The sequence below is a fragment of the Callithrix jacchus genome, chromosome 22 (genome assembly GCF_049354715.1).
Source record: "Callithrix jacchus isolate 240 chromosome 22, calJac240_pri, whole genome shotgun sequence".
In the NCBI taxonomy this organism is placed as follows: Eukaryota; Metazoa; Chordata; class Mammalia; order Primates; family Cebidae; genus Callithrix; species Callithrix jacchus.
Window position 1 is genome coordinate 30,177,116 of NC_133523.1, and position 12,680 is coordinate 30,189,795.

General features: G+C 45.1%; 2 protein-coding genes across 3 annotated transcripts; one reads left to right on the plus strand and one right to left on the minus strand.

Annotated features, from left to right (window-relative positions):
- Window positions 1-992: 992 nt before the first annotated feature.
- LOC144580766 (uncharacterized) lies at window positions 993-4,238 on the minus strand. The gene is made up of 3 exons (XM_078359603.1): window positions 4,233-4,238; window positions 1,486-2,397; window positions 993-1,124 (listed from the first exon to the last, which is right to left on the minus strand). Exons 1-2 carry the CDS (start codon window positions 4,236-4,238, stop codon window positions 1,549-1,551), a joined length of 855 nt encoding a protein of 284 aa, XP_078215729.1. The 3' UTR covers window positions 993-1,124; window positions 1,486-1,548.
- Window positions 1,816-10,760, plus strand: CEBPG (CCAAT enhancer binding protein gamma). 2 transcript variants are annotated; one of them, XM_002761991.6, is made up of 2 exons: window positions 1,816-1,983; window positions 7,185-10,760. In XM_002761991.6, exon 2 carries the CDS (start codon window positions 7,281-7,283, stop codon window positions 7,731-7,733), a length of 453 nt encoding a protein of 150 aa, XP_002762037.1. In that variant the 5' UTR covers window positions 1,816-1,983; window positions 7,185-7,280; the 3' UTR covers window positions 7,734-10,760. The 2 variants fall into 2 exon arrangements, with proteins under 2 accessions (XP_002762037.1, XP_035142029.1); XM_035286138.3 differs by lacking the exon at window positions 1,816-1,983 and adding an exon at window positions 2,201-2,329.
- Window positions 10,761-12,680: the final 1,920 nt, after the last annotated feature.

The following is a 12,680-nucleotide window of genomic DNA, read 5'->3' on the forward strand; positions in this document are numbered from 1 at the left end:
CAAACCAGAGGATAACTGAATATACCTATATAAGTTTTTTTTTCTACACATTTTTTAAGTGATTAGGAAATATTCAGAGTAAAATTACGATTTTGTGAGCAATAAATCACAATCTATTTTAATAGTACTACAATCTTGCTCAAAGCAATTTCAGGCAAGGCTTGGCTGCTTACACCCATAATCCCAGCAATCTGGGAGGCAGAGATAGAAGGATCACTTGAGCCCAGGAGTTTGAGACCAGACTGGGCAATATGGTGAGCCCTCATCTCTACAAAACATTTTTAAAAAATTAGCTATGTGTGGTGATGCATGCCTGTAATCCCACCTACTTTGGAGGCTGAGGCAGGAGGATGGCTTGAGCCCAGGAGGTCAAGGCTGCAGTAAGCCATGATCAAGCGGTGATGGTGCCATTGTACTCCAGCTGGGGCAACATTGCAAGACCCTGTCTCAAAAAAAGAAACTTCATCTCGGAATACTGAGAGCCAGTGTGAAGAAACACACTTGTTTTGATGACACTGTTATTTTCCCAAGTGTGCATCTGTGAGCATTATTCACTTTTGATTTTGAAGGCAGGGTCTCATTCTGTGGCTCAGGTTGGAGTGCAGTGGCTCAATCTTAGCTCATTGCAACCTTCCATCTCGGTAGCTAGGACCACAGGTGTAGCGCCACTACACCTGGCTAATCTTTTGTATTCTGGGTAGAGATGGGGTTTTGCCATGTTGCCCAGGCTGGTCTATAACTCCTGACCTCGAATGATCCACCTGCCTCCGTCTTCCAAAGTGCTGGGATTACAGGCCTGAGCCATCTCACTCAGCCCATTGTTCACTTTTAACTGTGACCCCTTTTAAAATTTCTTGCTTTATCATCTTACCGATTCCTCGAAACAATCTTACGGGTCAAGCTGGTTCCATGGGCGCTGAAGCAACATTTCCTCTTTCAAAGACTCAATTTTTTGAACGATATGCACTGCTAAAGAGGAAGCAATCAAACCTACCAGGCGAGCTCTGCCCTCCGCCTAGCAAGCTGCTGCTTCCTGGTGTTAAAACGCTTTCAGGTTCTCCTAGTGAGTTCTAAGTCACACCGGATTGATGCTCGTTTTTGGAGATCACCTCGCACACATCCACCTGGAAGGCACCCAGAGGGGATTGATTTAGGAAATTCATTCATGTCACCCTAACAAGGAAGCACAGATGTAGCTTTCACGCATGTGGCATCAATGCTAATCCTATGTGCGAAACATTTGGCTTCATTCGATTTTTAAAAAATGAATAACAGAGATGGGGTCTCGCTATGTTGTCCAGGCTGGTATCCAACTCCTGGGCTCACGCCATCCTCCCGCCTCGGCCTCCACTCGTTTTTCCACGACAAAGCCCGCCCGCTTGCGGGGCGTTCCGTGCGGAGAAACTGTGAAGGACGTCGCGGGGGAGGGGGGGCGGACTCCCAAGGGACGCCGCAAAACCAAGTGACCCGTGTTCCCAAAAGCACCTCAGGAAATGCTTCCAAAGGCAGGGCTGGCCTCCACAGGGTGACGGCTCTTCAGCCTCCGACTCAAACCTGAGTCGTCCACACCACTGGGCCGCCCAGGCGAGCCGCCGAGACACGGCGGACGCCGCAACTAGCCTCCGCCTGCTCCCGCCACACCCGCCGAGCCAGCAGCGCCGAGCCCACGCCCCTGCCGCGTGCCCGCCTCCTGTAGCCATGCGGCTCGCGATTGGTCGAGAGCGCTGCCCGTCGCGAGAGAAGGCAGTGTCTCCCGCAGGCCGGCGCTCCCATTGGTCGGAACGGCGGCGGCGGCGCGCGCGGCCCCGGCGAGGCGGGGAAGCCGGTGGCCGCGGCTGCGGAACGGGCGGAGGCTACCGGTTTCGTAACCGTCGCTCGTCCTCGCTGACTTGCGGGCTGTGAGGCCTGGGTCGGCTCGGGCCGCGCCGCGCGGGGCCGCTCGGAGTGGAGGCCGCCTAGGGGGCGGGCGGGTTGGAGGCGCAGGTAAGGAGGTCGCGGCTGGCGCCCTGCGAGCGGGGAGGAGGAGGCCGCGGCGGCGCCTGCAGCTTGCCTGGGCGCAGGCCCGGCTCGGGGAAACCCAGCCCCGGCCGCAGACGGCCGACTGGCCCGGGAAGGCCCCGCGAGGCTGGAGGCGCGGGCGGCGACGCCGCTCGGCGTCTGATGCAACCTGCCGGCAACACCCGGCGGGGACGCTGAGCTCATTCCTGGCCCCGGCCCAGCGCCGTGGCGCCGCCCGCCGACCCCCGCGCTGCCTGGGGCGCCCCTCGCAGCGGGCCGGGAGCGCGCGGTCTGCCGGGGAGTGCCCCCTGCGGAGCCCGGCCCCCTCTCGGTGAGACGGGCGGTGTGACTGGCCAGGCTCGCATTGGCCCCCGGGGATGAAGGGTGTTCCCAGAATAGCTGAAGGTGGACCGAATCGGGTTTTAGAGTCCTGCTCCTCCGGAACGGCTCAGCCTGCGGTGATTGAAAATCTGTTGAGAAGTTCAAAGACTGATCAGTAAAATAGGGAAGGCAATTGGTTTTTGAATGCGTGAGTTTGCAGAGAGAATTATTTTGCTTCTTTCTGGAGCTGTTTGAATGTCCTGCACTTTACTGTTGAACGTAGTTTAGAAGAACACGCAACACCCACCGGTCGAATAGAAGGAAAGAAATGAAGCACTTCGCGGGCATGGAGGGAGCGAAGCAGGGCACACAGCCAGCAGAGGTGCCCAGATTCGGAGGATGGAAATGCTTGTGTGTGAGGGAGGAGAGTGTTTTCCAGGGCAGCGTGTGCTTTGCTGCTCTTCCGCAGGTTTACGTGTTTGGTTTTCCTCTTGTTTGAGGTTTATACTGTACTCTGGCATCCTGAAATGTGTAAGATTTAGAAAGGTCCCAGTGTTGGTGGGTGGCACCCGAATTGGTAATCGTGTCAAAATGGACTGCTTAGATGAATAGGTTGTCTCTTCAGGCCGACTTCTCCCCGAGAAATGTGACTCCCAGAGAAAATTTTAAAAGAAGATTAAGGGCTTAATTTACGAAGACATTCTACGTCTGGAAGCTCTTGATGTTTAAGATGTGGTCATCTATTAGCCCTTAGGTAGTATTTGGGATAAGCTGGTCATAAGGTTGATTCTGCTTCCGGAAAAAGTTGCCGTAAACAAGGCTAAATAATTATAGGGTACCAGGGAGCTGAAGCGTATTTCAGCTTCTTGATTCCTGCTTCTGGTGGGCACACTTGGCTGGTTTAGTTATTTTGAATACCTACTTTAAAAAAAAGTAGGTGGAAACAAAACTTCATTGAGAATGTCCTTTAAATTCTCAAGAGCACATTCTGTCTGTCCGCAAGGCTCTCTGATCTTGGAGTGATGGTTTCATCCCTGGGAAATTAAACACTACGTGTGGAGCCCTTGGTAAGGACAAATAGGACCTCATGGAACTGAATTTGGTCTTAGGGTCTAAGATTGCCTCACTTGGTCACAGTAAAGGTAAATAGAGGTAGTCACGATTGCAGGTGTATTGTGTGTTCTTGGGAGGGCTGGTTCTATGGGTTGTTATATGTACACTGGCCCCCTGCGTTTGTGGCTTTCTATCTCTATCAGTAAAAAAGTAAAAAAAAAATGAGCATGAGCTCCTAATGGATGTTTATTTACAGTCTGTTTGTTTTGTGTGTTGTAAATCACTTCAAAAGGATTGGGTTAGAAAGGCGATGTTGATATTCTTTCTCATGCCCCAGTGACCCGCTTCTGTACTCCCAGAAGGGGGATGTCCCCTTCCTCATGGGCTCTAAACTAGATGCTTGTGAATATCTGCAGGGAGACACACGATGCAGCTGGAGCTGACAGATCTAGAACAAATCTTCCCAGAAGCCCAAAGAAAAGAGAAAGCACAGACCTTTTAGGATATATATAGTGGTTTAGTACTATCAAGATGGAAGGTGAGGGAGGAGAGAGGGTTAGGACCTTGGATTTGATCCTGTAGACTGGAGCCAGGGATGAATTTTCAGCAGGAGAGTGATCGGTCAGGTTTGAGTGATTGCTCTGGAGACAGTGGTGGGAGGAAGCAGGCTAGACCAGAGACCAGTGTCCCTGAGAGATGACAGTGGCCTAAGGTGATTTCGATGGCATTGGGATGGAGAGGAAGGGGAGATGGGAAATTGGTTTTATTTTTTGTTTGTCTTAGGTAGAATTGTCAAATCCCAAAGACTGGACAGACTTAGGACCAGGAAGAAACATCTATGACTATTTTGAAATGCTGACCTTCATTGAGGGAAATTGAGTGAACAATTTATTTTGGTGGGAGGAATATTGGGTTCTAGGTATATGGAAAAAAGGGACAAAGGGGTTAGGAAAATTCTTAATAGGTTTCTTTTCCCAGGTGAAACTTGAGAAAAATTTAATTTTGTTTTACTCATTCTAGCATTCTGTGTTTTCAATGTGACTGACATGAATGAACATTACTTGAATTAAGTTTGAATTAAAACAAAGCCTGTTACCCAGTTAGTGAACCATTCTCAATGTTCATGGAGAATCAACAGCAGAAGCCCTCAGACTTCAGTGTCATCAAAGTTACTTGGAGGTCCCCTTATGAAAAGATGGCTCAGCCCTGTTCTTGGAATTCCTGATTCTAAGTGTTGTGCAGCCTGAGAAGTTGTATTTCTAAGGAGTTCTAGATCATGGCGATGCTGGTCAAGGGACCACACTTTGAGAACCACTGCTCTTCAGCTTTCCTGCTGTTTCCTACTTGAGTGATTCACATGGAAGGAAGCCAGGCACCACCCTGCTTCCTGTAGGCTGAACTTTGGAATTGCGTTTGTCCGCAGAGGAGCCCCACTTGGATTTAGGACTGACTATCCAGCTTTGAAATAAACATTTTTTGCTTGTTGTAGGTGTTCAGTAAATGTGTGTGGAAGGAACAAAAGCATAAATGAGAGCCCTCTTTTCAGTGTAAAACCACTGAGCTCTTTTATTCCCTTTTACTTGGTTATTTTTCTCTTCACTCTAACAGCTATTTATATGGTTAAAGAACTTTTTAAACAAAACATTCTTGGAGCCATTTTGATTATCTCCAAGTTTCTCTTTCTTACATTTTCACCAGTTTGTAGATTCCGTGAATACTCTTTTCAGGCCAGAGGGCTTACCTTCAAAACCTCGCCTACCACACATGTTCAGCCTAGTATCTTGAGCAAGATGAGTCAGAGAGAGGTAAAAGAGCCCTTCCCTGTTCCTGTATCTTGGGATGTGGAGACAGGCATGAACATCGACCCTGTAGTGAGTAAGAGCTGATAGTGACTAAAGGTCGTGGTGTGTTGTCTGTAAGAAAGTGTCTTACCATTCCACATCCCTCATTTGCATATGGGGAAGAGACGCCCACGGAAGAAAAGAGATTCACCCAAACTGAAGTAGGGGGAGCCACAGCCAAGACAAGAACTGGCCTGGCCACTGGTCTTTACCGCTTTGGATCATTGCTGTCTCTGAGCATGGCCACCTTGACTGTAGAGAGCTTTAAAGGCTAAAAATGCAATGGGTATATCAAAAATACTAAAAATTAGAGAGCTAAAGTGAACATGATCATGATTGTTAAGACAGTCTTAGGAGAGGTGTTACATTAAACAAGTTCTTAAAAATTGAGTAAAGCACTTCTGCTCACTCGACACCAAATAGATAAGCAATAATAATGTTAGGTGGCACTAAGGGTAGCTCAGATCAATACCAAACAGCCACTCTTCCACTGGAAGAAAAATTAGGCAACCAGATAACGATCAAGGGAAATCGTGAACTGTGCATTACTGTAGACTTGGAGTGGATAGCCCTCACGCTTTGGAGGGACGCTTTCCGTCTGGCCTTAGTACTGGAGTGAGAACAAATGACCTACTAGCTCAGAGCCAGCTGCGTGGCTTTGAAAACAGTTGAAAGTAGTGTCACATGGATTTTTTAAAGCAAAGTTTTTTTTTTAAGAGACCAATAAACAGGGTACAAAATTGCCTGGCTGAAGGTTTGGGTGTAGCAACTGGTGTTTGCTAACTGAGCTTTCCCTCATTGTGGGATCACTGCATAAATCTGACTCCAGATTTTTTCCACTGACGTAATTTTAGCAGTTTTGTGAAAAGAGAACAGGATAGTTTTATGTACCTAACAGTGCTTTCTAAATTTCTAAGAGTGCCATGACTTAGTTTGTCTTGAAGTGGTCTCATAATGATAGGATAGTCACCCCTTTACACTTCTTGGGGCAACTGTGGGGACTTGATTGGATTCAGAGTAGTCCACATGTGACTGGGTTTTCGAAACTGTGACTTTATTTCTGCAGGCAGCCACACAGGGATGCTTCAGAGCTGGTGCGCCGTCTGAGTTCACATGAGCTCATTCGGTAGCTCGAAGTGGCCACTGGCACCATTGCTGCTCAACCCCTTTGTCCAGCCTGGGCCCCATCAGGATGCATCATTAGGGCTTCTGTTTCTTTCCTTGTGGTTTCAGATTGAATGTATTTAGAAGTTTTATTAATTGTGTCAAGAAGGACACACACATATTTTTTTCAAGCCTGGTGGGATGGGGAACAAATTGAATCTCAGAGCTCCTAAATTCAAGAAACTAACTCAGTAAAATTTGTTAAAGTGTGGAATTACCATTTGAGGTCATTAAAAAATAAAGCAAAAAACTACCTCTTCAAAATCTCCCATAAAGAGAGCTCTGGGAGAGAACTTGAGTCCTCGATGACTCTTTCTCTGCGTATTAGAACATGGAACTCACAGAAGCAGTAGAATGATATTCCTCACGAACACTGGAGACAGGGGCACCACCCCAGCCTTCTGTTTTGACTTGAGCCAACAATGGAAACTTTCCCCCCTTTCATTGCAGGTGTCTTTCTACCACAGTCAGCTGCAGCCTCTCCCTGGCAGATTGTCAGTGCTGTTAGCTCACATGCGCTACCTAATTAGTGGCAGTCTTTTGTTTTCCTCCCATTTTTGGTAACAGTCACAGAGGGGCAGTGCCCTCAGGTATCCAGGTGCGCTGAGTTCGCCTGATGTTGCTTTTGTACTGACTTACCTTTCTAAGTGAAAGGATTTAGACTTCTGAAACACTGGAACAGTTGGCAGTTGCTGTAGACTTCTCAGCAGTATCAATTAATGTTGCCCTGATGTTAGGTACATACAAGTTTAATCTCATTTGATCCTGTCATTTCAAACATTTTAATGCAATTTATTTTTTAACTAGGTACATGTGAAGATTTTTTGGCAGCTTAGCCTGGAAACCATTGATCACCTTGCCCTCATTTCTGCCTGTTCTGTGTTGGCAAGGGAGAGTGGCCAAATGAGCAAGATATCGCAGCAAAACAGCACTCCAGGGGTGAACGGAATCAGTGTTATCCATACCCAGGCACATGCCAGCGGCTTACAGCAAGTCCCTCAGCTGGTGCCTGCTGGCCCTGGGGGAGGAGGCAAAGCTGTGGCTCCCAGCAAGCAGAGCAAAAAGAGCTCGCCCATGGATCGAAACAGTGACGAGTATCGGCAGCGCCGAGAGAGGAACAACATGGCTGTGAAAAAGAGCCGGTTGAAAAGCAAGCAGAAAGCACAAGACACACTGCAGAGAGTGAATCAGCTCAAAGAAGAGAATGAACGGTTGGAAGCAAAAATCAAATTGCTGACCAAGGAATTAAGTGTACTCAAAGATTTGTTTCTAGAGCACGCACACAACCTTGCAGACAACGTACAGTCCATTAGCACTGAAAATACCACAGCAGATGCCGACAGTTCAGGACAGTAGACTGCACTCTTTCCAGACTTCACAACTTGCGGCTTGAACGTTAAAGGTGTGACTGCCGACACCATTCATGTCAATGGCTGAAAGTTGTCCTTTTCCATTATTCAGAGACCCATTGGAGGCTGTTTTCTAGGATCAGCACTGAAGAGTTGATTAGCTAAAACTGGTAGCCTGTAATTTGAATATCTGGTTTTAAATGATAGAGATTTTTGTGGGGATCAGAATCCCCCAAATGTTAAGGTGTATGGTCAAAACAAAATATCCGGGATCCTGATGTTTTTAATAAATCCTGACGTCCCGAGAAATGCTTCTTTTTTAAGTTGACAAAAGAAATGGGAAGCTGGCAGACCATGCACAAGGTTCTTGGTTTTAATGAATAGGCTGAATTAGATTAAGAAAAGTTGAATGCCACCTCTGATAATCTATTTGTGATTTTCTTCTAAATTATGTATTATAAATTCCTAGAGCTATAGAAAGCAATGAGTGTGTAAGTTGGTGTGATTTTATGTATGGCATAAACTTCGTTTTAACATAATTAGTACTGTTTTTCCCCAAAAGTACAAGTTTTTGAATACTGTTGTTCAGTTAAGTAGAGAAACCTCATCACATCTTACAGGCAGTATGCAGCCAATTGACTTAAAAATACAAATAGCATTTAGGAAGCAAATAGATTAAACACAAAAATAAAACTAAAGCATAGGAATGACATTTTTGGGATACCTTTGGGCTTAGGTTGGCATATTTTATTCTATAAAACCAACTCAGTGGTATAGAGAAACTTGTGTACCAAAATTTTAGTTTCTGCAGATGCTAATTAAGTAAGTGTTTTTTTGGATACAATTTTTGACAGCCAAGTTAGTAAGCAGAATGTCTTAACAGTTTGATGACGCAGGCTGCTGGTTAGGGGTTGGAATATTAATTCAGAAGGTAGTTTCTCTTGTGTTCAAATTAGCTGCCAAGGGGCCATTATTTTTAAAGTCAAAAATGTCTTTTGATGGCTCATTCTGGTATTTGATCTTAACCAAGTGATTATTAGAGAAATGTATCAACTCCATGCCATCTTCCAAAATAATTGTCTAAGAAAACTTGAAAGTGTAAGGTTTTAACCTTTAATTTATTTCACTTAAATACATCTTTTGATACTGTTTTTGTGAGATTTCTTTTTCTGGTTAGTAGGCTTTCTGGACTTTGTACCACTGCTTCTGTTTATTCATTTATATGCTTTTGTGTCCCATAAATTATTTTAGAAAATGCTGACAAAACTCAGGATATTGACATTTTTGTTGAGACTAAAAAATGGCAGTCACTGAAGTAGGGACTCTCTAGAGTCTGGCTTATGTCGGTGTTGGTAGTTTAGATTGTCAACATTTTTTTTTCCTCTCTCTCTCTCTTTTTTCTTAGCACAGTTCTAGCTCAAATTTGTGTATTTTTTGTGTGTGTTCCTGGGCTGGAGATGAGAGACTGAGTCATATCTGATCTAAAAGTTTGTGTTACCAGGTATCTTATTTGAACATGGTCATTTTTGGCCATGTTGCTGTTTCATACCAGGACTAGGGATGATGTAACCAGAATGAAATTCAAGTTGCACCCTCGGGTTGGTGGAAGAGTGCTAATCGTGCCATTCTTCTGGGCAGGAGAAGACATCATGGGGCCCAGCGACTCAGCAAAGCCGTTCTTAGGGTCACAAGGCCCTTCTGAATGTAAGACAGGAGCCCAGGAGATGCTGTCCCAGGAGGGCCATTAACTCCCTATAGAGCCAGGAGACAGGATGGGGGCTTCTAGGGTCCAATACCAGATTACCTTGGAATATGGATCTACCCATGAAGGATGAGAGATATTTTGAATAACTAGCCAGGACACACCCACAGGATCCTATTGGATCCTTAGCAGCTGAGTGGTGTTACATAATTAACTTAATTGGAGATGCATTAGGTCACTTGAATCTATAAGCACCTATGGTAGATGCTATAGACATTTAAATCTCTTATTTACTAAAAAATATCTTTGGGAATTCAATGCCCTCATGGAATTTGTGGTTACCAGTTATATGAATTGACCTTGCCAGTTATGTGAATTGACTTAAGTATCTTGAAAAAGAAACTTTAGGGAAATCATTGGAGGTGTGTACTCAATATTTCAAATCAGACCACAAGATTGGAACTTTTGGAAAAATAATTCGAGCTTTCCTTTTACCCATGCATATCCAAAGTTTAGCACAAGCAAGCAATTCGGCAGAAAACAAAAATGTTAACCGTTGTGTTGTCTGTCTTTCTGAAGTGGTTGGAAATGAAAGCTTTTAATTTGATAGATTTATCAGTATAAAATTGGGGAAACCAAGTGTGGGGAATTAATCCGTTTAGAGCTTTGGGACTTGTAAGGTGACTTTTGTAACTTTCGTTCTGTGTGTGACCTGTGAACCATTAGGATGTGATCTGCCCTTGTGGGCAGGTCCACCATTTTAGGAGTTAGGCTTTAGTGTACATTTCTAGCGCATCTGAGTCTCCTGGGATGGGTGCTTTTTGGCTGGGTTTGGCTGCAGGTCTTGAGATCAGAGCAGCTCTTGTTGCTGCTGGCCCATGAAATCAGTTGTTGGGATGCCAGTGCAGATACTAAGTAGTAAGTTTTTAATCAAACATGACCAGGTCTGAAATGCAGGTCATGTGTGTGAAATTCTCAAATTTACATCAAAAGGAGAAGCATAGGCAATTTAACATTTGATATGAAAGGAGAGGAAATTGTAGTGGCTTTTCACATTTTCTAATTGCCATTAGAGGGCTTGAGACCTTTTACCCGAACAACCCATTTCGCGCTCAGTGCTTTTTGATGCCTTAGCAATAGGAGAATTGTTTTGTTTGACAAAAGCTGGGAAGGAAAAAGTCCATTTTGCAGCTGTTAGATCTGCCTCTCAGGAAAAAGTACTAACTTGTTCTTTTTGTTCCTGGCTTTCTTCAGTTTGTGAGATTTCTCTATTTTTTTAAATATAATTTTATTTCTTTCAACAAACAAAATAAAAAACAACTTTGGAACAATGACTCGTCTTTCACTGTGGCTTTCTTCGTATTAGATACTGAAAAGTGATTCAGATGTTGAACAGCTGGGATGCCCAGGCAGATGCCTTGCTGTCTTTCCTGTTCCCACACTGGACAGCCGGGGGTGGGGGTGGGGAAAGCAGGGAGAAGGCAGAGGTATTTGTGTCTGAGCCTAGATTTCCCAGTTGCCCATAGTGCATAGGAAAATAGTTTTCTCTGAAGATGGGATACATCTTTAGTTATGTTTTTAGTCACTTGGTCTAAATTAAAAATTATACCAGAATAGGGAAAGGAATCAGTGAAGAAATGAGTTCCCACTTAAATCACCCAGTGTTTTGGAGCATTGTTTCCATTTAGAGAGGGAAGAAATTCTTATGTTTTAAGGTAGAAAGTAAAAAATGTAAAGTAAGCCCTTTCCCCTATCTGGAGTTTTGTAGTACACGTAGACATCATCTTCATTTACGTTATACCATAGAGTGTCTGTAGAGATGAATTTGCTGATTTTATAAACGTTGTCAGTCCAGGGAGCTGATGTGCATTGAATAGTGAAAGGGAATGCCATTTAAACGGTTTTCTTCTGTGATCCCTCAATTATTTTCATGTCTTGGGAAATAAATTTCTGCTTGCTGCTGCTATCTTAGTGAAAAGTGGAGGTCAGGAATTATTTCTATGGGAAGTATGGCCCGTTTCATTTTTTAAAATTAGTTGTAATTTAGAATCCAATAATGTGTCTTGGGGAATTTTTTTTTTCTTGAGACAGAGTCTCACTCTGTCGCCAGGCTAGGAGTACAGTGGCGGGATCCTACCTTCTGGGTTCAAGCGATTTTCCTGCCTCAACTTCCTGAGTAGCCAGGACTATAGGTGTGCGCCACCACACCCAGCTAATTTTTTGTATTTTTAGTAGAGATGGGGTTTCACCATGTTGACCAGGATGGTCTCGATCTCTGACCTCATGATCCACCTGCTGTGGCCTCACAAAGTGCTGAGATTACAGGCATGAGCCACTGCACCCGGCCTGTCTTGGATGATTTTAGGGAGCGATGACATGTTTGTGAGGGGCCAGGTCTTTTTCTAATGAAAGCACTGTTAGACCTGCTCATCTACTGCCTGTGCCTAGCCAGAGAGTTCATATGCATTTTATATTCACTCAGAGAACAGCAGTGCCTACTGCAATATCCCACTCCTCACAGAGCTCTAGACCTGAAAGCTGTACAGAGGCATCTAGAGAAATGGGGGTTATAGAATTGGACTTGGAAAAGGAATAGAGTTGTCAATGAAACAGTCACTCATTAGACTTTTTGCAGCCCAAACACCACCTCCCATCCCTCCCTTTAAAGCAGCTGTTAGAACCAGATGTGCTTCTGCACTTTCACTTCCACCGTCCGAGTGTATCTCCTGTACCTGTCTGCTTCACCCACCCGACCCCCCATGCAGAGCCATCCTCTTGCCTGGACTTGGTGACTGGTTCCTTGTTGGTGATGAGGACTGGGTGATGGACTTGGTGATGGCTCCTGGATGGCATCATCACTGCCTGCTCTCCAGAACCATCTGTTGCTCCCCATTGCACCCGGGGTGAGACCTAGTCTCCTTGTGGTATGGCGTTTCCCCTCGTCAACTTAATTTCCCTCCATCCTCCTGTGTCACTTTGCTTCGGCTCTAGGGCTTTTCTGAGCTCTTTTCTGCCCTTTCTGGGACAGTTCCTTCGGTCTGGAGTGCAGCATCTTTTCTGGCTTTTCACTAATAAGCTGCTTCCTCTGTCTCGGCCCCCTGGCTTTCTACACAAAGCCTATCCTGTTGCTTGCTCCACGGCACTTTGCAGTGTTTGAGACAATATATTTGTTCATGTGGGTTTGAGGTGAAGGCTCTGGAAGAAGGGCTCATGTTTGTATCCTGCACTAGCAGAGAAAACGCTCAATTATTG

Coding starts and splice junctions, on each gene's coding strand:
- CEBPG (XM_002761991.6), top strand. CDS start 7,281: ATGAGCAAGATATCGCAGCAAAACAGCACTCCAGGGGTGAACGGAATC.